General features: G+C 38.3%; 2 protein-coding genes across 5 annotated transcripts; one reads left to right on the top strand and one right to left on the bottom strand.

Moving 5' to 3' along the window:
* Positions 1–628: 628 nt before the first annotated feature.
* LOC113078256 (amphiphysin-like) lies at positions 629–10006 on the bottom strand. The gene is made up of 6 exons (XM_026250580.1): positions 9762–10006; positions 5252–5332; positions 2514–2568; positions 2096–2190; positions 888–983; positions 629–712 (listed from the first exon to the last, which is right to left on the bottom strand). Exons 1-6 carry the CDS (start codon positions 9828–9830, stop codon positions 629–631), a joined length of 480 nt encoding a protein of 159 aa, XP_026106365.1. The 5' UTR covers positions 9831–10006.
* Positions 10007–11380: 1374 nt separating this feature from the next.
* LOC113078259 (ubiquitin thioesterase otulin-like) lies at positions 11381–15481 on the top strand. Of its 4 annotated transcripts, XM_026250587.1 has the most exons (7): positions 11399–11454; positions 12650–12715; positions 12790–12939; positions 13022–13162; positions 13863–13973; positions 14547–14816; positions 14994–15481. In XM_026250587.1, exons 5-7 carry the CDS (start codon positions 13875–13877, stop codon positions 15384–15386), a joined length of 762 nt encoding a protein of 253 aa, XP_026106372.1. In that variant the 5' UTR covers positions 11399–11454; positions 12650–12715; positions 12790–12939; positions 13022–13162; positions 13863–13874; the 3' UTR covers positions 15387–15481. The 4 variants fall into 4 exon arrangements, with proteins under 4 accessions (XP_026106369.1, XP_026106372.1, XP_026106371.1 ...); XM_026250584.1 differs by having other exon boundaries at positions 11381–11454; positions 12650–12939; XM_026250586.1 differs by lacking the exon at positions 11399–11454 and having other exon boundaries at positions 12341–12715.
* The last annotated feature ends 9976 nt before the right edge of the window (positions 15482–25457 follow it).

The raw sequence follows: 25457 nt of genomic DNA, 5'->3' as shown, positions 1-25457 counted from the left end.
ACCCCACTGAAGAATACAGTAATTATACTGGGCACAGCAGGGCTTTAGTTATATAAGAGACTGGTGGCTATTTATTGAGCTATTCTTCCACATAATGTTGTTCTAACAGTTAGTGCCGAATGTGAACAAAGGGTCAAAACATAACCCAACAAATATGCAACTACAACAATGAGAACAACCAGGGAATTTGAACTCTTTTGGACCTTTTCGCACCATATAGGTCTGGAGGTCTCATCATATCAGATGTTTCTTACCAGAATTAAAAATAATAAAGCAGCAACTATAGAAAAGCCGTCAGGATAACAGAAACGATTCTTTGAATGCTTTTCACGTAGGCCTAGTATTAAACTCAGATTTTAGCAGCAGTCAGTCTTAAAATGTCTCACCTATCCCAGAGTGTGGGCAGTTCATCCTGCAGGCCAACGTTGAGATCATCAAAAACCCTTTGGGCCTTTTTCAAGTCTTCCTCTGCCTACACACAGATATGGTACATATGTTCAGGCAATAGCTCAGATCACTGGGGCAGCAATTTTATGGTTTCAACCACTGTTTTCATAACATTTTAAAGATCAAGTTGTGATGCACAAACAGAAAAGACTTGTATACCTTGCTATCTTTTTCTCATTCCTCATGGTTGAGCCTGCAGGGTCTCAAGATGGTGCCTTGCACTGTCATAGTCAATTAACTTCCTGCTTCTCTTTGCAACACGTATCTGGAGGGGGGGAAACACTTGGGGTTACTATGGTTACCCTTCTGCTGAATATGTTTTGCATTTATTCTCAGCACTGAGCTGGCGCATGCATCCTCTTAAATAATATGGATAACAGGGATATGAATGACCCTTCCCCTTTAAACCAATTCAGCATGAGGTAAAATGACATCGGCACCTTGAGATCTGGGAACTGAGTCAAATATGTTTCCAGTGTGTCGATGGTAGAGTCTACCAGCTTCTGATGGAAGTCCTCCCACAAAGCATCACAGTTCTGCAGAGGAGACAAGACAGCCATCAGTCAGATTAACTGAGAGCATTTGACAAGCATGAGAGATTTAACAGAGCGACGGAAGAGAGAATTTACTGTATAAGCCCCTCTGAATGTTATTCTGCAGCTTCTGCAACATAGATGAGTATGGGGTGTTGGATTTGAGATTCAGCAGCAGAGAAATTAAAATCTAATTAGGCTCTTACTCATCCACAGAGGATGCGAATCAGATCCAGGAAGCAGAATTCGGTTGAGGTGCGAGTAAACAAAAATGAGTGTCCTTGGGTAAATGAAATTGAAATTCTCTGAGGACAGCCCCACTTCCATACTAAAAATGACATATGTCATTATTCACTATTAATAACTTCCTCCCTCAAACCACATCATCTGTGTGTCTGTGACAGAAGGACAGATGGAATGGTTTGTTTTTTTCTGCAGTCTGACACATAAACTTTCTCTGCTGCTGCTAGTGAAAAAAGTGCTAATATAAACAATATGCAGCCTGATAATTAGCACTATTGCTTGTGTGATACTCAAAATAAAATAAAATGACTTGAAGCATTTCTTTCCTCTAAATAATAAATATACAGTATACATACCTATATGCTATAATTCCAGCTATTAAATTTGCTGTATGGGAATTTTAACAGCCTGAAGATTAATTAAGATAACCAGTTGACATGACCCCTTCTGAATATATCTTATAAATTATCTGTGAAATGCATGTGCATGGGCTGCATAATAGACCTAAATGGCTCAGTGACTTGACCCCATTTTTCCTAAAAGCCACAGCATTTTATCTTTGGCACAGGTATTGAGTACAAATCCCTCAGCGGAGTCGTGTGAGAGACTGCCAAAACCTCTTGCCTGTTCTTAAACTTCAGATCGGACAAGAAAAGATGAGAATGTTCCAGAGTTGGTGAGAATTGTTTTGAATTTTGAATTGAACACAATCCTCAGGGTCCCAGAGGTCAGGTATTTCATTTTCACCCACCTTAACAACAGTAGTATGTCTTTTAATGAAATTTGGCAATGCTGTTTCAAAATCATTATAATGTCAGTATTTTAAATACTAGTACTAACACATGGACAATCCCAACTGTATTTCTGGTTACCTTTCCAATAACCATGACATCATCTTTGCCGTGCCAGTCAGACTCATATACTTCATGTAATGACTCTGTCAGGTTCCTAGACGCTTGCTGCATCCCTGCAATCATAACAAAAAGAGAATCCAATTCAGTAGTAAGCAGATATGTGACCCTGGACCACAAAACTAGTTTTAAGTCACTGGGGTATATTTCTATAGTATTTTAAAATATTATTTTATTTAGATTTTTTTTGCTCCCTCAGATTCCAGATTTCAAATAGTCGTATCTCAAACAAATATTGTCCGATCCTAATAAATCATACATCAACTGAAAGCTTATTTATTAAGCTTGATTGTGTATAAATTGACACTTAAGACTGGTTTTGTGGTCCAGGGCACATATGTGTATGTACTTGTATGAGTGTATTTTGCAATGTTTTCACCTTTGACAGCTGCTATGTAGGCTTTCATCTCCCTCTGAAGCCTAGAGCCCTCAAACTATGGATCAGAACACAAAAAAGTTGATTTATTTTTAACGTCCATCACATCAGGCATTAAACCACACAGGCTGATAATGTAAACATTAAATTGCCTTGCTATACTAGTGAGGTTTTCTTTTCAGATTTTTTCAGATCTGTCAATGAAAGAAAAAGGCAGTAGTTTTAGACATCCTCTGCAGTTTAAAAGTTTGTGGTGCGTATATATATATATATATATATATATATATATATATATATATATATATATATATATAAACATTCATTCTGAGCATTCATTCTTAAATTCATAGCTGAAGCGAATCGAATCACAGTAAAAAAGCTCTTCATACTGCGGACAACATAATAACTAGCATTTCAAGCAGCGGAGAATAATTGCTGTCCATGGTGCTGAAATCAAAGCGTCACACTGAAAATCACAAGCAGACTAACAAAAGATGCGTTCACAATTAGCTTTCCAGTTAATGCAGCAGATGGAAGTCATTTCAGTTTCTGCACTCTAAGGTGGCTACAAGGAGAATTTAAATGAAAAGCCCAGCTCTGATGATCTTTATCTATACAATATGGTTAAATAATGCACCTTTAGAAGCGTAAGTCTGAAATATGCAAGTATTACTTTGATTACTCATCACTTTGATTAAAAGACACACAAACATTTCAGCAAAGGTGCTCATGTTGTTTTAAAAGACAACTTCATTAGTGATATCTTGTGGCCACTAGAATATGTCAATATGTCATCTGTGTGTGAAATATTATAATGGTTATTTTAGCTCGACTAAAGGATTGGGATGTGGTTGTTTAACATTTACTGAGTCTTTTACAGTCTAGGGTGGCCATTACAATTGACCAGTATCAAACTGACAGTATTTTACACGCCCTGATGCAGAGAATTGATGTGTACAATATCGCAACGCAGTTAATGGCTCCATGTATCTGCTCTAACAAGCATTTTATGAAACAGACTTTTAGCATATGCTGTGTGGGTTCAGTTTTGGCTGTGACTGGTATCCTCCAGATGTAGTGATCGACTCTGACTCAGCAAATTAATATTGCACCTATTTATTCTGCATGTACTTCACTTTCCACAAACCAATTTATCACATGACTACGGAAAGTACAGAGCAAACAGTCCTTGAGAGAGAGGGGTTAAATGAAAAGAGATGTCTGGAGGTGAGAGAGGAGGTGAGCAGAGGAGAGGAGAGTGTTTCTGGAAGCACTGGCACAATGGAGCATAAAGCAGTCTAATCAGGATTAGTGAGGACAGGTGAAGAGGGTGGGATTAGACTGCTGCTATTTCTTCAGCAAACACACACATCTTCTGGAACACTTTCCCTCCCTATCTTCCCTCACAGACACTTCACTACAACTTTAATTTGTGAAATATAAAATTAAACATAATTTGATGAATTTAAAACACTTTTCATTTGCCCAATACATTTCATAAAGTTTGTTTCGAGATGTCTCTCGAGCAAATAAAATGTATTTTAAGATTTCCATATTAAAATCTTTTAGTATGAATATACTGGGGAAAACAATTACAAGTTTTTTTAAATTATTATTGTTTTCACTTGTATTCTAAATCTAATTGGCTACAATGTCTATTTGGTTCTAATGACAGCTCCTGAAATATAAAAAACACCCCTTTAAATGCTGAGATATATGTAAAAGCCAAAAGGCCACAAATAATGAGATATAGCTAATGGAGTGTGTATTGCATTAGCCGACATAGTTCTAAAGAAAGAGAGTAGAGAGAGAATTGTATCTGTGCTGTGCATCCTGGCAGTGCTTTTGTAGTTCTGTGGGATTGAAGTGCTGTAGTGACAGCAGGAATGAGAATCAGTACTGTTGTAAAAAGGCCTACAAACCTGTAAGCAGGAAAAAAACACATGGATACCGATATTCTCAGATCGTTTTCAGGCCTCATTCATATAAATAAATCTGATATGAATTTTGTGAACATTTGTGAATGCCCTGTTAGCAGAAAGATCGGATATTCCCCTGTTAATGCAAGCTGCATGTCAGTTGTTTTTGAGCACGCGGTACAGATATATCTATTACAAATGAAACATTTCCTGTTGACTAGCAGAGTATTAATTTCAATCGTTTGTGTTAAATAAGAGGAGATTTGAAGCTGAAACGTGTTGCTTTTGAAATCATGCTGAGTGCACGTTGCCGCTGATATCAGTGACAGCGACTTGTTCACAGACGAGCACATTTGGTCTTAATGAGGAAAAAAATTATATGAGGGCAGATTAGAACCCAGAACCGTTAACACGATTAGCACAAATTCAACCGCTAGACCCCTGGATGTTTACAGCGGATCTGTGTTTATAATCACTGTCATGAAGAATCGGTACTAATTAATGATTTTGATGAAAGGATTAAACTATCACATTAAAAATATTTATATGAGTTCTGTCAAGATAAATCATTGCAGTCATATTCAGGATTCATATGCTTCTCTATTCATAGTATGCTTTATTAATAAAGTGTGTGCCGAGTTTGGTGTTTTAATATTACTGTCTAATGCAGTGAGCCATGTTAAACATTGTTAAAGTCAAGCCTGTGTGGTATATATGCAGATATCGTTCAGAACTCTTACAAGATAAAAAGTGTAATTGGATATTTTTCCACTTATACTGACCCTTCACACAGCATAGCCCTATAGACCAGACTCATCTTACCTCCTGTCTTTTGAAATTCTGCACACACTGCTCGAACTGTTCATCTTTTGTCTCATCCGCCTTTCCCAACTTCTGCAGAACCTGAAAACAGAGTCAGATACACAAGGAGTCAGAGAATTATATATATATATATATATATATATATATATATATATATATATATATATATATATATATATATATATATATATATATATTTTTTTTTTATATATTTTTTTTTTTGACGATGTATCCAAGCACACTTTTCCTGACAAAATACTTTAGTGTTAATGCCTAGACCAAGTAAAATACCAAACATCACACATAACTCCCAAACATTTTTTGTAGTCTATATAAATGCTTGCATGTCTAATTATCGTTAAATTAATGATAAAGGCCAGCATGAACCCGTTCCCACAGCATTCTCATTGATTCAACCAAGCCATGACTGAATTCCCATGAGGGAATCCTCTAAGAGTGTCTGAAAACCCTGTGGACAGTATGACACACACACAAAGAAAGGGCTGAGCAGGAGTGGGGGAGGAAGAATGGGCATAAATTACACTTCCTAGTCTGTCAGGTCTCACTGACAAAAAGAGGACTTCTGTCACATGACCAACTTGCTGCCTACCCATAGTAACAAACACGTCTCGACTGTTACTCAAAGATTGAATTTGCTAAGATCAAGAGGAGTGCCCGTTTCGATTTTATCTCAGCTAGAAGTATTCAAAAGCTTCTCAGTTTTCGCTATAGCCTTTTTATGTAATGTTTGAATAGCTAAATATTTACACAGTATGATTCTTTCATTCAGTACGCCAAACGACATGAATAATACACAACATTCATACAATGACAACATGAAGTCAATGGACATAATGTACGCAGGTTCTGTGCAAACAATTGAAGTCTTTATAGTCTAATGCAAAGGCAGTGGATGTTTTGCTTTGGCAAACACACACATAGTGCTTTACCAACAACCTTGAGTTTTTTTCACCCAGTACAGCTAAACCAGATGTCAGTATGTTCTTCTATAAACCAGCTATCCTGTTTGTCATGCAACCTTAAATGTTATAAGTATGATTACAATCACACTAACATGTTTTATGTGTTAGTACAGTAAACTGTATGTACAGTTCAGTTCAGTATACTGTTACCTCCCACCACATGTGAAAGTATATGGCACGAGTCTCCTTCAGGAAAGCACAGGGACAGCCCCCGGGGAACATGAATAATGTCAAAGCTCCTCATTACTCCTGGTGGTAAGAACGTGCCATCTGGATGATTTCTTTGTAAGACACTGATACATATTGGAAGAGGCTTTGATATGGATCAATAGATAACATCCCATCATACATATATAATGACATCATTATAATCATCATCAAATTATCTACATCACAGTATATTAATATTAATGCGGTGCTCTATAATCAGGATTCAGGAACAATACTTATAAGGCACAAAAATATTAATAAAACTGGCAAATGGAAAGGGTTCAGAATTTTTTTTCTGCTGGGAAAATTAATGATAGAACCAGATACCTCCCTTTGTTTTTAGATATATTGCCTAAATATGTAATTATTTAAAAGTGCAAAGTTTTAAACAGCACTGTATCACACTATAAAAGACAAAGTGTGTGCTAATCTGTATGTTTCATTTCTTAACAAATGACGTAAACCTCACATCTAGTGCCAGAGGATCAACACAGAACTCTAGTCTGAGACACAAAGCCCAAACTGGAAACACGATACAACGGTAGCAACCGGCCAATGAAATATTAACCCAACTTAGGCCTTTAAAACACACTCCACCCTACCGTGATGTCCTAGTTTATGTCCACAAATAGGTTATCCTTCATAAAGTGTTTTATAATGTTTAAAAAATAATCTCATATCTTTGCAAAATATTGTGGAAAAGCAAATGTTTTATAGCAAACTGTACAGTGCTACTTCAACAATGATAACATTTATCATGCAATACACAAGAGCATAAGACAAAATAATTTACATGCATTATTTATTTATTTTGATGCTGCTTAGTAAAGGTATTAAATTATTTGTAAAACAATTTACAGCGCTTAGCACAATGTTTCATTCAGTTCACAATTACATTGTCATGTTGCTTCAATCTTTCTGTGACAGTAAGCAACAGGAGTATGAGTCATTTCAGTTGACTGTGAGGTATTTTGTCCCCACGGGGATTCAGATTAAAGGATCCCTTACACCCCTTATCATGTTATCTGCCCTGCTCAGGACCTTCTGTTCCAGAGGCAGTAAATTGTATACCTGTTCCTAAATGTGCTGGTCTTAACCTTTAATGGAATCATGTTACACTGATAGACATTGTGAGCAGCCAGACTGAACATTCTTGAACTGTGTGGCTTCATGATGCTCTTATGAAATCAGAGAGATATTTGAAATCTGATTAGATATTTTGCTGCGTGGCTTCAAAACTGCATCATCAAAATTGTGAAATCATAAATAATAGGAACTAGACACACTAGAAATTATACCAAAATATGACAAACATTTAATATAATACAAATTAGAGAAATATAAATAAATGTTGGCAACAGACCAAAGCTATGATTTTAATTATTACCATTAATCATGAGTCATCAAGGTAAGAAAAATAATATTCATGATAGATTGCTTTTTAAATATCATGAGGCAATCAAATGAAACAGTCATTAATAAATGCCACAAAGGTCTTGTCATTATGAAAATGTTTTCATTTGCCGCATGTCATTGTAGTGGTTATGGTTTTGATGTCTAAATGATCTCAGCAATACACACAGAAATATTTACAATAAACCTCTATTAAGATTATAAACTTGCACTGTGGTTAAAAAAATCACATACAAGCTAGAGAGAGAGAGAACACTCGTGTTTAATTTTTCTTTATATATATATATATATATATATATATATATATATATATATATATATATATATATATATATATATATATATATATATATATATATACATATATATATAATCATTATCATTATGTAAAATATATGTAATACATTATGTAAAAATTATCATTATTAAAAGCTATATGTCAAATAATTAGAAGTAGTTCTACTTTATTTTTATAATATTTTGGCAGTATCTTTTATTTCTAATGGGACATTATTAAAACTGTTCTGATAGATAATGGCCACTCATAAGTATATTATTAAGAGATAACATGACATACAAGGTTGCAGTGAAATTCTGTAATTGGAGCAAACACACATGGGATAAATGTGATCACCAGTCTATTATTTTGATCTAGCCTATTTACAGAGGATTTTGGCATCACAAAATCCCAAAAGACTTATGAAAAATATGAAGCTTTCATCAAGCCTCCACCAGGAATCTACCAAAACCTGTCCCACTTTCGCACAATTCACTCTGAAAAACCCCACCACAGTGTGACACGCACAGTTCATACACATGATAAGATGAAACACGGATCTCCAGGGAATCTTCACTTTCGATGTCTCATTACAGGTGGCCTGCCTTCAGTCTGTGAGTGAACCATGGGGATTAAAAGAAAAACAATCCTCTTACTGCAGCTCGGCAAAACCACTACTGCTCTGTTTACCAGACGCCTTCGGTTTACTAGCTGACAGACGTTTCCTATTCAGCTCGATACCAACTGCAAAATATTGCGCAGGCTGTCAAAGCAAAACCACGAAAACCAAATCCCATTCTACAGTTAAATGCCAATTTATTGTCAAAAACATCAAGCGAAAGCGACACACACTTAATGGTCTATTCATTTCTCGGTCTGAACAGAGAAAGACTGTTGCGTGTCTCTCTACAAACACATTAAAAGCGGCCTTCACGATCTCGTGGCCGCTCGGAAACCTCCTCCCGCTAGTATTCATACCGCATAGACGAGGGCATCCCCGCCTCCCCTTCTCCTGACCTTGCAGGAACATGACAGCTTCAACCAATATCTTGAGTAATAATGGATTACATCGTCAGAAATACAAGGAAAACTGATCTAGGGAAAAACAATCTGTCAAAATAAGAAGGATGAATGGTGAGACAAACAGGAGTCGAATACGTGGCACTGTATCCGTGACACATTAATCTAGGCTACTAGTCATCCATTGCTTTCAAACTGAGATGAATCATTTCTCCTTCAGGAAGTTGTATACAATACATTTAGAACACAAAGTATCATGATTCCTCTTGGGTTTAAGTGTGATGTCTGTCAGCACCTGAGTTGCTTTTAAATGGCAGTGCTGGCTAAGATTGCAATCTGCGCATTTTTGACGCCGGGAATTATGTTTAAGGTCTGATGCAGTGAAAATGTAAAATAAGCATGTGAGAAAGCTGAAAAGAAGAAGAAACAAATCCTTTAACCTAAAATATTGCTGGTTAAATCGCACACCTGAAACTCCTTCCCCTGCCTGGAGAATCTGCTGGACAGCTCCACGAACACAAAATGCTGCCTCTGGCTTTGTCAAACGTCTTCTAACAATCAAGTCGATGTTGATCTATCACAAATAAGGAAGTCATTAAATCCATACCTTTTCCTGCGCCCGACTGAGCCTCTTTTGGACGTTTTTGGCAAAAATGCCCGTCTTTATTTCAGCCATGGCTGCTAGAGCTCTGAAACGAGAAAGGCGACGTTTCAGCACCTCCAGAGCAGAGGAGAGCGGAGGGGGAGGAGCGGCATTTAAAGACACAGTACGCGCCTCAGAGAGCCCTCACCAAAGCGCTAATCGTCAATATCTAAAACACAGGATATCAAATACTCTTGAAAAAATCATCGACTATTTTTTTGGACAACATTTTAATACGTATAAGCATGTGCAAGGCTATGTGACTACCTAGAGAGACTGGTAGAGCTTCGCAAGTGAATATGCTCTACTGCATCTCTTGTGGTTGCATGTATTCTTACACTCTCACGTTTTACGCTCCAATCCCTCCCTTTTGCCCACTTTTGATGCCCCCTCATTGGCAAAGGCAAAGCAGGCGCTGTGTGGTCACGGTCACACATATTGCCCATAGCCCTGTTCATCCTCTTTTTTTAAATTAAGCAATTATTAATAAATATTAAATATAACATTTCGCCCCCTTTTTATTTCAGTTTTAGTTTATCTTAAACTGACAGCCTACATACTTCGAAACGTGTACATGTAAACCTTTATTTATTCATTCATTTATTAATTTATTACCAATTTCACTTTCAAAATGATCTCCTATTATTACCTATCAAAAATAAAAGTCTCAACCATTCTGAAACAAACTAGTGCTGTCATCTAGTGGATGAAAAAATATCCTACACAGCATTGGCCTGGGCAGTTGTAGACTAGGGTCGGACTGTTTTAAGTTTAAAATCATATAAAGTCATATCCTGAAGGCAGACAATACAGAAATATGGCAGATGGGTAGGCCGAGGCCACAAATGTTTTTATTATTATTATTATTTTTTTTTTTATTAAAATTAATATGATTAATAAGTAGGCCTATAATAGCCTAAGTAAATATAAATATTTACCAATCATCATGCAACTTATTCAAAATCATGAGCTTTCAAGTGAAAAAAATAAATGTATTCGCAAATAGTGGTGTGACATAGGAACTATTTTCCAGCAGAAATCCTGAAAAGCAAAATGGTTTGTGCACGACAACTAGATGAAAAATCATTCACCACAAGAGAAACGCCTGAGTTATTTGCCACTAATGCAGATAAAATGGTTACTCTATTATTATGCTATGGGGATAATAATAATAATAATACACATTTATTTGTATACCACTTTCCATAGGCTACATAAAATGAAACTCAAGTGCTTCACAAGAATAAAATCAAATAAAATCAAAATCAAACAACTATAAAAGGTTCTAAATGTACAATAAAGCATAGTTTGACATCAATATAAATAAAACAACGATAAAAGAAGATAAAATAAAACATAAAAACTGACTTACACACAACTTCAGACCACATAAAACGCAAACAAGCCCAAACAGGTGACAGTGTGGCACAGAAAGGCTCAAAAACTGTTCAATCTAAGAAATGTTTGCTTGAACAAATAAGCTTGTGGTCGATTAAAAAAAGAGGGTCCTTAAAGAGGATGTGGCAACAGCAAGCAGCAGAGCGCCGGAAAACTACAAATCCCACAATCCCCTATTCACAGGAAATATACGTAGGCTTTTCGCGTTATCATATTTTGTAGTTATATTATATTCTGTTCGGTGGGACAGTAAAAGCAGGTGAGTTATATAAAAGCGCTTTCGGCTGTTTTTTTTTTTTTTTTTTTTGTCTGAAAATGGTTAGTAAATCATTACTTTGTTACTATTCGTTTCGTTACTGGTGTGAGATTGTGGAGTTTGTCAGAATGCCGAAGTGTTTTTGTGTATGTATTTTTAATTAATTTATTTTTTTAGAGTGTGTGTGTGTGTGTGTGCGTGTGTGCTAGTCGCATAACTTCTTTTATTTGTATTTGTATTACTTCCCTTCCCTTCCCTTTTATAAATACATTACTTATTTACTTATTAAGTGGTGGTTGTATTTTCTGGAGCAGAGGACTGATGTGATTCCTCCACGTTTTTCTTTAATTCGTTCCTTTATAAATTTAGTTAGTTTGTTACTCCCACTCCCAACCCTAGACTGGGAAAGTGGATCGTAACACAGTGCATGCAGTATGGCTGAAGCTTACCATACAATATGTGCTTATGGAGAGCATAGTGTAGATTGTGCCACTTTTTTACTAAAGTGTTATTCAATGCAAATAGAAATAACAGTAGATAAACGTAATACTTCTAATTATAATTCTAGATATCTGCTATTATGTGTAATTGAGATCATACTCGGTTCGTTATGTCAAAGGTTAAGACAAGTGATTTTGGAATACATTTACATTTCACATTTTCCTTATGATAATTTTCCACTATCACTTTTAGTGACACGCTTTACTCCACACCAACCATTTTGAGCAATTGCTTATTTGAAAAATTAATTGCGTATCTTTATTCTATTCATTTATAGACTAAATACAATTATTTGTTTTCCGTTTTAAAATTACTGGACACCATTTGAATATTTTTAGTAAATTATAATAATTAAAAAGCATGTCTAATTAACAGAATTCATAAAACTTTTTTTTATATATACAACTATAAAAATGTAATAATTTTTTAGAATAATAGGACCCTATGACTTTATTTTTTCAGAAAGCCAAATGCTAAAACACAACAAGCATCACACTGAGTATGTGCAGCAGATGAAATAGCACCATTAAGTCACACAGACACTCAGTAAATGCAGACTTCTTATTTTAAACAGCTGTCTTTTTGGGTTTCACAGACACTAGTCCATAACACATTTTGATTAAATTTTCTTTGCTAGATTAAGGAAGTGACACAACTCACTATGCACCATTTTGCATAAGTCTTTGTTGTTTCATAGTGATGTGGACCTGTACAGAGGAGAAGAGGAAATAGAAAAAGAGCAGCAGGACAAGCAGCATCCAAAGTCAGTTTTTGAAGAATATTCAGTGTGTACTGAAATGTTGCAGAGATGTCTGTGAGGTGCTTTATTCCCATCAGCGGCTGTTGCAGAGATGTCTGTGAGGTGCTTTATTCCCATCAGCGGCTGTTGGTGAGACCCAGAGCAGTGTATCAGCTGCAGAGGATCTTCAGACCTACAGCGAGAGAGAATGGAAAGGCAACACCACAAAAAGTCTGCTTATCCGAAAGGTGAGCCTGCTTCTTTCACACATTACTCTAAGTGTTTCTTTTTTAAAGGGCATTACTCACACATGTCTCTCTTTTTTTTTAGGGATATGAAGCAATAGCCAGTGAGTTCAATCTGTGCAGAGTGAGAGGTGATAACTACTGTGCTCTAAGGGCGACTCTCTTCCAGGTGCTCAGCCAATCAAAACAGCTTCCTGCCTGGTTGCACGACTCTGACATTAGTAAGGTAATTAAGCCTTATAGTGATAGACGTTAGACATCCATATTACATCCTCACTAATTCTGTTCTTGCACAAAGCAGCGTTACTTGATCATTCAGGGCTCAATGCTAAGGATTTTTTCTGCAGACCCAGTAGGGCCAGTGGTTCAAATGTGACCCTGTCACAAAAACAAACAAAAAAATTGTTGCTGTTATTATTGTTTTTGACCCGTGCTATCTTTTTATGACACCAAAATTTTAGATGTTAACATTTTCAGTACTCTATTCTAATTTCGATACCACATCACAAACTAAAAGGCTAACAAATATAAAGTTCAAAAATGATTAAAAACAGTTATTACTGGACAGTTTGTAAATAAGAACAAATGAACAAATGAAGTTCCCCTCAGAGCTTCATTCATATAAACCTCCAATTAAATCATTAGGATGGAGTACTAAATGGAGTCGATGGATTTTTTTTTTTTTTTTTTTTTTTTTTAAGAAAGGCTTGTAAATATGTGCAAATGATAAGCTTTTGTGACAACGCAGCAGTGGCCCAATCAGGCCAGTGACAAACTCATCAACTGTGTTCTGAATGTCTTTGACGCTGGCCCTGGGCCATCAGGCAGTTCTTATTGTCGAGCCCTGTCATTATTTTTTGTATATTAATATAGAATGTTATTATGTGTTAAGTTGATTTTGATGCATTATGGGTTTTCCATTGTAGTGGGCAAAAGAAATGCACTCAGATTTTATTACGGAGTGGCAGTTTCCATTTGAAACTAGCATGAGCAAATTGCAGCATCTTGAACAATGTCTGGAGCTACTGAAGAATAAGGTAACCTTTTTTTTAATTGCTTATGAATATTTATATACACTACCGTTCAAATGTTTTGGGGGAAGCTTTTTTAAATGTTATTGAAAGCTGTCTCCATTGCTCACCAATACTGCATATTTTGATCAAATATACAGTAAACAGGGTACTATTGTGAATTTGTATTACAATTTAAAATAAATTGAAAAATAGAATTTATTCCTGTGATGGCAAAGCTGAAATTTAGCAAAAATTATTCCAATCTTCAGTCTCAAATGATCCTTCAGAAATCATTCATTATGCTGATTTGGTGATCGGGGGAAAATTTTTTTTTTAAACAATCAGTGTTGTTCTACTTAATATATTTGTGGATACTGTTATACATTGTTTCAAAATTCTTTGATGAATAAAAAGTTCAAAAGATAATTTGAAATAGAAATCTTTTCTAACAGTATAAATTTATTTACTGTCACTTTTTAACAATTTAATGCATCCTTGATGAATAAAGGTATTAATAATAATAATAATAAAAAACAATCGTATTTACCCCAAACTTAACTGTACCCACTTGGAAATATTTTATTGTTTTATTTTCAGTGGCAAGAGGCTGTCCAGTGTAAAAGTCTTGAGGAGAGGGAGCACACTTGCCAGCATGTGTTCAGAGGTCATGATGAAGAGTACGAGCTTCTTGAAGCGTTGAAGTTCTTGATGCTGAGGACTGCCATTCAGTTGCACTCAGATATGGAGAAGGGCTCTGATGTACCAGAGTTCTGCTGGCTCCTCTTTGCTCGTGACTCGTCTAAATGCCCCAAGACATTTTTCACCAACCACCTCAGACATGTAGGGTTTAGTGGTGGGCTGGAACAGGTTAGTGCGGTTTATATGAACGATTACAAAAAATCTTTAGCCTTATTATGGACCAGTTATGTACATTTAATAACTACCAGATTATTATATCTACTGTTAATTCATTAATTGCATTGTTTCAGTGGTTGAAGTGATCTTATTTCATAAAGAAACCTCTACTAATGTAATGTTGTTTAGGTGGAGATGTGCCTCCTGGGTTATTCCCTTCAAGAGATGATCCAGGTTGTTCGGCTGTACAAGTGTGATAATGAAGAGTTTATTACATACTACCCGAACGACCACAAGAATGCCAGTCCTCTATGCTTGCTTACAGAAGATGACGGACACTATAATGTACTCTTCCCCAAAAAGTCCTCAAAATTTGATGCATATGGTAGACCAAAGTGGATTCAATCTTCAGGTGGACAACCAAGCATAACGACCTGTCTAGTAAATGGCAAGGAGTTACAATCCTTCATGTTTTCCACATGGCTGTTCTTGAGTTTATGTTTTGGGATATTTTTCTTTCATGTTTTAATTCTTATAAATTTAAATATTTGCTTATCTTTATCTTTTGCAAAAGTTTTATGAGACATAGAATGGGAGGTTTGTAATGTTTTTTTATTTAGTTGATAATTTGCAAAGCAATTATTAACTTTGTATGTTACAATAAAATTCAACTGTAATTTTAGGTGTTACATTTAGCTAATTTAGTGTGCCATTCAGTTCAGGAGTTTCTGCTGGTTTCAGTTTCTTCTTGTACTGTCTTCGGTTATCATCATCTTAATAATCTGACAATTACTACTTTGCAGAGCAATTTACACAGCGTGGGCAGATTAATTGTTCACTGAAACATTATAATGAAATGTTCTGATGATAGAGTAAAGAAATGGCAGTTGTTTCAGAAGTTTATGAATGCATGAACCTTTCAATTGATAAAAGGTATTAGATTTTGGGGGTGTAATGGTTAAAACCAGCTTCAGCTGATCTTGTATGGTTTACATTACATTACAATGCAAATGTAATATGGTCTCTGCAGTTGAGGCATTTTGTATCAAATGTAGTTTATCAATACAGTTGGAAAACCAGTTTAAAATGACAATATTCAGGGCAAAAGAAAATAAAAGCATAAATCAATATTTTTGCATCATACAGTGAAATAAAAATCAGATTCAAACAATACTGAAATGGGTCTCAGTAACAATTTAAGTTAAATTTAAAACTAATTATTTTTAATGACCACGAGACTCAAATAATACATTCCGTGATTTGGTTTGGACACACCTTCTCATTCAAAGAGTTTTCTTTATTTTCATGACTATGAAAATTGTAGATTCACACTGAAGGCATCAAAACTATGAATTAACACATGTGGATTTATATGTGGAATTATATACATGACAAAAAAGTGTGAAACAACTGAAAATATGTCATATTGTAGGTTCTTCAAAGTAGCCACCTTTTGCTTTGATTACTGCTTTGCACACTCTTAGCATTCTCTTGATGAGCTTCAAGAGGTATTCTCCTGAAATGGTCTTCAACAGTCTTGAAGGAGTTCCCCGAGAGACGCTTAGCACTTGTTGGCCCTTTTGCCTTCTGTCTGCGGTCCAGCTCACCCCTAAACCATCTCGATTGGGTTCAGGTCCGGTGACTGTGGAGGCCAGGTCATCTGGCGCAGCGCCACATCACTCTCCTTCTTGGTCAAATAGCTCTTGATGCCTTCAGTGTGACTCTACAATTTTCATAGTCATGAAAATAAAGAAAACTCTTTGAATGAGAAGGTGTGTCCAAACTTTTGGTCCGTACTGTATGTATTTTTTTTTTTTTTTCAAAACAAAAGACTCTTATTTTTTATTTTAATGTGTGTATTCCCCAGGAAACATTGCCCCTTGGGGGTATGAGTTCAATGAAAACAGAACACTTGTTTATCAATGCTTGTTACAAAATGGTTGTATTTCCTGAACGCTTTATAATACAGATTTAAGGTTGGTCTCTTTTTAAAGAAAACACATACCAGATTATCAAAGTCAAAGCATTAAAAAAAGTATAAAAAGTTATTTAGTTTTCTGTCACAAATCAATAATTTTCTGTCACGATATAATTTATATTACAAAGCAGTTAACAAATATGGAACCTTGGCTGACAGACCTTTCCAACAATAGGCCTATGTGTCAAGATTACAAAAAGATTAGATTTTCTAAAACAAGACACAAAATCTCAGTTTAAATATACATTTTTATATCTTGAATTATACTCCCAAAAGGGCAACGTATCCCCTGAGATACAAACATTTAGAGATTACACACACAAAAAAAATAATAATTTAAAAAGTATTTAATTCATAAAATTGAAAAAGTTAAACTATGGGCATCACAAGGCCATTTTTAGGCGGACTACCATAGGCTGAATAAAAACTGGACTACTCATACATATTACAACTTAAAACATAGTGCATGTGGCAGAGGTTTGCATACTTGAGCTAAGGAAAGAAGGGGGCCTACTAGATATGCAAACAGTAAAATTTAGTGTTTGTAAAGTAAACAGGTGTGTCAGAGAGAGAGAGATCAGCAAGACTTTGGCTTATTCACTAGTCAAATGTTATACCTATCTATTCAATACTGTGGAATACTGCAATAAGTTTGGTATGCCACCCCTATAAGTCAAGCATTTTTTATTATATTTATATAGTGATGTATTTATTTTTATTATTATAATAGCCTCACTGGCTGAGCCCCCCTAAAATGAAAATCTAAAATCGCCCGGGTAAACCTAATAAGCTAATGCTAACGGCTTTTTAAACAGATAGCCTAACTCCCCTCCTGCATGTGTAAATATGTGTACTGCCACTCCCTATACGCAGAGCACATGATTATAACATGAGCATATACATAATTATAAAATATACATTTTAGGGTGAATGCAGTAGGCTAGGCACACGTGATGCGCCATTCCCGTTCCGGTGAAACTTTTTTGGTCTGTTGGCATTAATAACATTTATTACTGTTAATTAATGTTTTAATTATAATATGATGATGACTCATTGACGGCTTCACCTCCAAAAAAGCAGGAGTGTGCCTTTGTAAATGCTGAAATTTGGAATGCTCCAGCAGATGAATAGCAGTGTTGATTTTCGGAGTGTCTATTTACACTAAGTGCAAATACCTTGCCTTGTTGGCAGAAGCTACTTAGACTAATTTTGCCCATCTACGTTTAATTAGGATAGTCAACACTACAAAAGACTGTTGACTGACATTTGCTTCAGTGGTGTAGAAGGCACAGCAAGTAACGTTGAAGCTTTGATGCGATTGACCCGAGTTCGAATCCATCTTTTGTTGAGATTTTTTATTGTCTCTCCTTTTAAATCTCCTATTGCACTGGAAAGGCATTTATTGTCAATATAAATTAAGGAAATAATTGAAAAGTTGAAAATAATGTATCTGGTACGGTTAGGGTAGGTTTAGAGGGATATTCTCCCAATAAGGTGGCATCCATTTTTTTAAATTTGAAAAAATTAGATTCTACAATCAATAGGTTATTGCATACTGTTTTGTAATTAACTACAATATTGAGGTTCAGACAATTGCCAATATTTGTATAAATACTGTAGTATAAATAGCAGAAAATCTTGCTATTTCAGTGTAAATATAGTTAGGTTATTTGCTCTTGGTGCAAAGCATATCATTTCACGAGTTCACCCTTACATCTAATCTGAAGGCAAATAGTAGGCATATTTTGGCGTGCTGTCCTGGGGGAGGGGTCTGGGCCCGGAGCATAGCCCGAACCCAAATAACTCCCCCTATCCCTAATTTGGGATAAATAGATTAGAAGTGAGGAGTTGGGGTGGAGGAGGGTTGCCGAAAAACTGTCGTGGGACAGGAGGTAGGAAGACTGGATATATATACGCTTGCGTGCTATTTAAGATTATTAGCTAAACGAGATGCACCTGTGCCAAATTGGATGATTATCTGATCGTGCTTCTCCCGAACTTTGTTAATAAAACCACATTTCACGAGTTCACCCTTACATCTAATCTGAAGGCAAATAGTAGGCATATTTTGGCGTGCTGTCCTGGGGGAGGGGTCTGGGCCCGGAGCATAGCCCGAACCCAAATAACTCCCCAAAAGAAGCTTAAAGACATAGGACAGCAGCCAGAGACCTAAAATTTAGTCGCCCCCCAAAATATGCGTGTTGGGAAGAAAATGCAGAGCGACCGGCAGAGCCCGTGCAGTGTTCGACGAGAGCTGCGGCTCGCAACGTCTTACCAGCGAGCCCTCCGTGCCGCTTATGGGAGGAGCACGATGCCTGATATCAAGAAATGAGGGACTCTTGCTGCCTCCGAAGGGAGCTGCGGCTCTGCTGCACCGGAAGGGAGAGTCCCTCTTGCGGCTGAGTACGAGGCGCAGTTTGTTGCATCTGATGGAGGGCTCTCACTGCGACTGAAGGGAGCCAGCGACTGTATCCCATCGGGAGGGAGATCCCTGGCCGCCATAGAGTATGCAACATAACTCGGACGGGGGGTTCACACTGCGACCGAAGGGAGCCGTGGGTCTGCTGCACCAGAAGGGAGAGCCCCGTCAGATGCTGAATAGGCAATGAGATTCGAGCCGCGGTTTGGCGCGTCGGATGAAGGGCTCCTAATGCAACCGAAGGGAGCCAGCGGCTGTACCCCATCGGGAGGGAGATCCCTAGCCATCGTTGAGCATGCAACATAACTCAGATGGGGGGTTCACACTGCGACCGAAGGGAGCTGTGGGTCTGCTGCACCGGAAGAGGAGCCCTAGTCCGATGCTGAGAAGGCAAAGAGACGCGACTGTTGGAGGGACTCCCGCTGCATCCGAAGGGAGCTGCGGCTCTGCTGCACCGGAAGGGGGAGTCCCCCATTGCGGGTTTATGGAGGCACGTTTTTTTTGCCTCTGAGGGTTCTCCCAGCCTCCGTAGGGGGTTCGCAACTCTGCAGCAGGAGTGCTGCCCCGGAGGGGAGAGCCCTGATTGACGCTAACTGGAATACGACTGTTGGAGGGACTTTTGCTGCGTCCGAAGGGAGCTGCTGCTCTGCTGCACCGGAAAGGCGAGTCCCCCTTGCGATGCGAGGCATGGCTTGATGCGTCTGATGGAGGGCTCTCACTGCGACCGAAGGGAGCCAGCAGCTCTTTTCCCCCGGGAGGGAGAACGCTGTCCGCCCTTGAGCATGCAACATAACTCAGATGGGGGGTTCAACCTGCGACCGAAGGGAGCCGTGGGTCTGCTGCACCGGAAGGGAGAGCCCCATCAGATGCAGAATAGACAAGAAGATTCGAGGCACGGTTTGATGCATCGGATGGAGGGCTCCTGCTGCGACCGAAGGGAGCCAGCGGCTGTGTTCCCCCGGGAGGGAGATCCCGGTCCGCCATTGAGCATGCAACATAACTCAGACGGGGGGGTTCACCCTGCGACCGAAGGGAGCCGTGGGTCTGCTGCACCGGTAGGGGAGCCCCGTCCGATACGGAGTAGGCAAGAAAACGCGACTGATGGAGGGACTCTCGCTGCGTCCGAAGGGAGCTGCGGCTCTGCTGCACCGGAAGGGAGAGTCCCCCTTGCGACTGTATACGAGGCTTAATTTGATGCATCGGATGGAGGGCTGTCACAACGACCGAAGGGGGCCTGTGGCTCTGCTGCACCGGGAGGGATAACCCCGTCTGCCGCTGAGCGCGCAGCGCAACTCAATGACAGATGAAAGGCTCACACTGCGACCGAAGGGAGCCACTGCCCAGCTGCACCGGAAGGGAGAGCCCTGTCCGATGCTGAAATAGGCAAGGAGATTGTAACGATGGCTGGAGGGCCCTTACTTTGGCCGAAGAAACGATAACTGAGAGGCTTCTATTATTTAAGTACACAACATGATTTAAGGAGGAATATTTTTTTTTTTTTTTTTTTTTTTTTTAAATGTCTGATGAGCAACAACCGAGGGCATCTATCGGATTATGTGAGAGGCCCCTTTTGAGCTGCTTAAGTTTAGGGCTGAAACGATTCCTCGAGTAACGCGATTACAAAAAATGATGTAGGCAAATTCCTCTGCTTCGAAGCCTCTTTTAATTTATTCTAAATCTCACGTCAGGTTCTTTCGCAATGATTTATTGTATTTTTTAAAATGTGACAACGCTTTTTTTTTTTTTTTTTTTGTTGGCGGAAGGAGACAAGCGCTGCGTCCGAAAATCACGTACTGCAAGGAGTCAGCAGTGTTTTGATTTGAGGACGTAAAGAGAACGTTGTGGCATGTGTCCATTGCAAGATAGAGCTAGCATACCACAACTAGGGCCCTACAATTTCCGCGATGCAGAAAACGTGGAGGGGATCGCGGAATCCAGTCACAAAAACGGAATTTACAGTTGAACGCGGAATGGCAAAGAACTTGCCAATTATTATTATTATTATTATTTATTTTATTATTAATTTTTTTTTTTTTTTTTTTTGAATGAATGAATCAAAATAGGTAATTGCACTTACATCCAATTCACGAATTAATATCTCTAAATATTAAGCCGGAACAGTATTTAAATGTAAATCCTGCATGTTCTGTGTGTCTCTGTTAATGAATGGAGCAGGAGCGCGACTTCCTTTATCACACACACACTGAAGCGCGCGTTACGCTCACGGTAATTTCTGCGTCTGCGGTCTCACTAAATAAGGACTTGGACAACATCTCCAGACATTTTATCCTACCCATCAGATTTACTGTGCATGCGCACATCAGTATAATTAAGCAAAAACACATTTTATTTTATTACTCGATTAATCGATGGATTTTTTTTTTTTTTTTTTTTTTTTTTTTTTTAAGAATACTTGATTACTAATATTTTTAAACCAGAGTCGTGATGAAAGGAGGGTCCATCGTGAATTTAGATTGGGCGTTCCGGAGTTAGACAAAAGCGAGCCTGATGAGGTTGAATTGGAGAATGGACATAAAATATATATTTTTATTTATTTATTTATTTATTTTTATTTATTTTTTTGAGGCTCTTGCGGCAGCGAGAATTGCGGCAGTAGGGAAGGATGGAAAGGGCTCCTGCGGGAGCAGACACTGCTATGGCAGTGGTGAAATATAGGTAGAGGCTCCTGCGGGAGCAGACACTGCTGCGGCAGTGGTGAAATATAGGTAGAGGCTCCTGCGGGAGCAGACACTGCTGCGGCAGTGGTGAAATATAGGTAGAGGCTCCTGCGGGAGCAGACACTGCTGCGGCAGTGGTGAAATATAGGTAGAGGCTCCTGCGGGAGCAGACACTGCTGCGGCAGTGGTGAAATATAGGTAGAGGCTCCTGCGGGAGAAGACACTGCTGCGGCAGTGGTGAAATATAGGTAGAGGCTCCTGCGGGAGCAGACACTGCTGCGGCAGTGGTGAAATATAGGTAGAGGCTCCTGCGGAAGCGGAGACTGCTGCGGCAGTGGTGAAATATAGGTAGAGGCTCCTGCGGGAGCAGACGCTGCTGCGGCAGTGGTGAAATATAGGTAGAGGCTCCTGCGGGAGCAGACACTGCTGCGGCAGTGGTGAAATATAGGTAGAGGCTCCTGCGGAAGCGGAGACTGCTGCGGCAGTGAGGAAAAAACAGAAAAGGCTCCTGCAGGAGCGGACAATACTGCGGCGGTGGGGAGATATAGAGAAGGCTCCTGCGGAAGGATGGCTGAAGTGAGGATTGACCATTACAGATAGATAGGGCATGTTAGGAGAGTTAGCTATGGTAGATTAGGAGTTTTAGTGAAAGGGGATGAGCTGGCGTTAGAGGGGTTGGCTGAAGAGGGTTCGAGATAGATATATAAATAAATAAAATAATCGGCCTGACCAATAATAGGTCTTGGTACCCTCTGCCTTCTGGCAAATCTGGAGCTGGAGGCCACTGAACAGAAAAATGGTTAGTAGCATGAGGGAGCGGAAGAGTTGAGGGCGCGTTTACGAATGGAGGCGGCCTCACGTTTGCTTCAGCTGCTGTAGCTGTGGGTCGTGGGAAGGGGCTGGGGTGTGTGATGTCTTGAAGAACCTGTGTAGCCTGCACTGCTAGCAGAAGTAACAGGATGGAAATACTGAGATGTGCAGGCCCGTGTTGCAAGTAAAAGTAGCTTCATGCTTGCTTTGGCTGCTGTAGTTGTTGGCTGATTTGACAATTGCTCAAACCTTGTCTGAATTAATACAGTCCTGTTGGAAAAGCATCTTTTCCTCTCGTTTTGGCCTTCCTGCCCTTTTAAACAGCCTCCAGAGCAGATAAATTTGGGATGCTGTTTTCCTGTTGTAGTAAGGACTGTGAAAATAGAGGCTTTGAAACGATGTAGCATGTTTAGTTTTATAAACCATTGTACCAATAGACATGTCTATAGCAGTAACGTTAATTGCAGTAATTCAAATTCAAGCCGTTTCTAAAGACATTTACTTTGCATGCTTTTCATATAACAGTCCTAAAAAGACGATAGAAAATTTACTCACACTTGTTGTTCTGCAGCCAAACACGAGGCAGTAGCGTGAAAAATTCTGAATAATCATGCCAGTAAATGGTGAAATATGTCCCTAAATAATTGATCCTGCCGGAATAATTGCATGAAACTTATGTCTGTATCATCTCAGTGAGGTTTAAACATGCACAGTAAAGCAAATGTAATGTCTTTAGACATTTCGGTGTGGATGACAACTCTGCAAAAAGCCTTTGCTTCGTGGTTAAAAAGTGGCATCGTCATCGGACAGAGTTAAGTCATAACGCCGTTTAACAAATTTTGGCGTCTTCATAAGCGCATTCTATATATAACGTCTATTTAAATTGTTCAGATGAGCAAATCACGAGGTTTTCTTGCATGATTAGCATTTTAATTGTTTGGTCAGACGGTTCATATATTGATCTATATATTCACGTTCATAAATCGGGGATTAAACGTGGAATTTATCTTTTGTATGCTAAATATGTAAACAATATGTGCACAGTACCTATAACTGCGCTTTACATTTTGCAAGATTGACATGCTAAATGGCTAACTGACCCGGTTTACTCTCATCAATTTTGTTAAGATATGTACCAGTTCATTGCGTTTACGAACGACATGTATCCGTTTAATCAACTCGACATGTATACCGGTTTAGTCCTTTCGTTCACGAATGAGAGCTCTCGATCTCTGAGACTCATATGAAACTCGCTCATTGTGGATGACAACTCTGAAAAATTCTTCATGAATGAGTGTAAACTGAGAACGATTCGTTCGCCTAGAAGATTCATTCGAAAAAACGATTCTTTCACGAACGACATGCCACTACAATAACGCACGGTCTTCGCCGCTATTGCCGAAAAACTGTCGTGGGACAGGAGGTAGGAAGACTGGATATATATACGCTTGCGTGCTATTTAAGATTATTAGCTAAACGAGATGCACCTGTGCCAAATTGGATGATTATCTGATCGTGCTTCTCCCGAACTTTGTTAATAAAACCACATTAAGAAAATACTGAAATTTAACCCTTAGTGCAAATAGCCATTGCTATTGATTTTTGATTGAGTTTATTATTGTTTATTTTGATAATTTTTAATCTTTTAAAATGTTTTACTTAATGTGTGTCATTTTAGTTTAGTTTTACTTTTCTTTTTCTTTTTTGCTGTAGAGCTACAATAGTAAATTATACAATTTAATTCCAATTTATTTATTTACCTACTTTTATGTTTTATTAAAGTTCTATTTTGACCCCTAGAGTAGTATTATTAGTATTTTTTTTTTTATATATATATTTGGGGGAGAAGGCACAACAATACAATTCTGATTAGGTTACCCATTTGGTCAGCACCGGCCCTGGAACTATAATCAACTTTTATCGGAGGGTGAGCAGATTTCCCACTACAGGCGTTAAATGCTTCTTACGAGCTAAACAAAGAATGTCAAAAAAGAAAAAGAAAGAAAAAAAAGAAAACCAAGAAATATAAAACCTACATTTTCACCGCTTCTGCCCACAGCTTCTCAAATGTTTGTATTCCCCAGGATAGGTCTGTTAGGGTTATATTAGAGTTAGATTATTATTATTTTTTTTTTTTTTTTTGTAGTAATTTCAAAGGCAACATGAATAAATTATTCAAACTGTATTATATTACATAGGCAATTTAAATTAACCTAAATGAACTGACCTAATTTAATATAAAGCCATGTGGTCCCTTTAGAGACCCCTGATGGACCACGGCCCCCTGGTTAAAAGATATTCACTATGTGTCTATTCAATACACATGGCGCACAAAATGAGAAGTTAGTCAAAGTGACATCCTCTGTCACACAAAAAAAAAGGAAGTCATAGTTTGCACATTTTGGGGTGAACGGACCCTTTAATTGACAGTCTGTCAGACAGCAGCGCGTCTCTCGAGACTTGCCCGCTCTGCAGCCCCACCTGCTGGCCGAAACAAAATAAGACGTTCGGTCTTCACTGAGATTCCTCCGAGTCATTTGAATTTTATCTTGACTTTTAATTCTCATTCTAATGTGTTATTTATTGTATTAACACTTCATGCCAGATGAACTTATATGCCTACATGCAGGAAAGATATAATGACGAAGACGGCCATTTGATCCCCCTGTCCCGTGCTCTGACCTACCTGGCAAGCTCTTCTCTGAACCTGAACTCTATTTTAGGCATCTCTGTGTGGTTCAGCCGTGCGTTCCTGTGTTTTTCTGCAC

Source organism: Carassius auratus, unplaced genomic scaffold, assembly GCF_003368295.1.
Source record: "Carassius auratus strain Wakin unplaced genomic scaffold, ASM336829v1 scaf_tig00024920, whole genome shotgun sequence".
Lineage (NCBI taxonomy): Eukaryota > Metazoa > Chordata > Actinopteri > Cypriniformes > Cyprinidae > Carassius > Carassius auratus.
The sequence above is the reverse complement of the archived record's forward strand: the minus strand, read 5'-3'. Positions and strand labels throughout refer to the sequence as shown.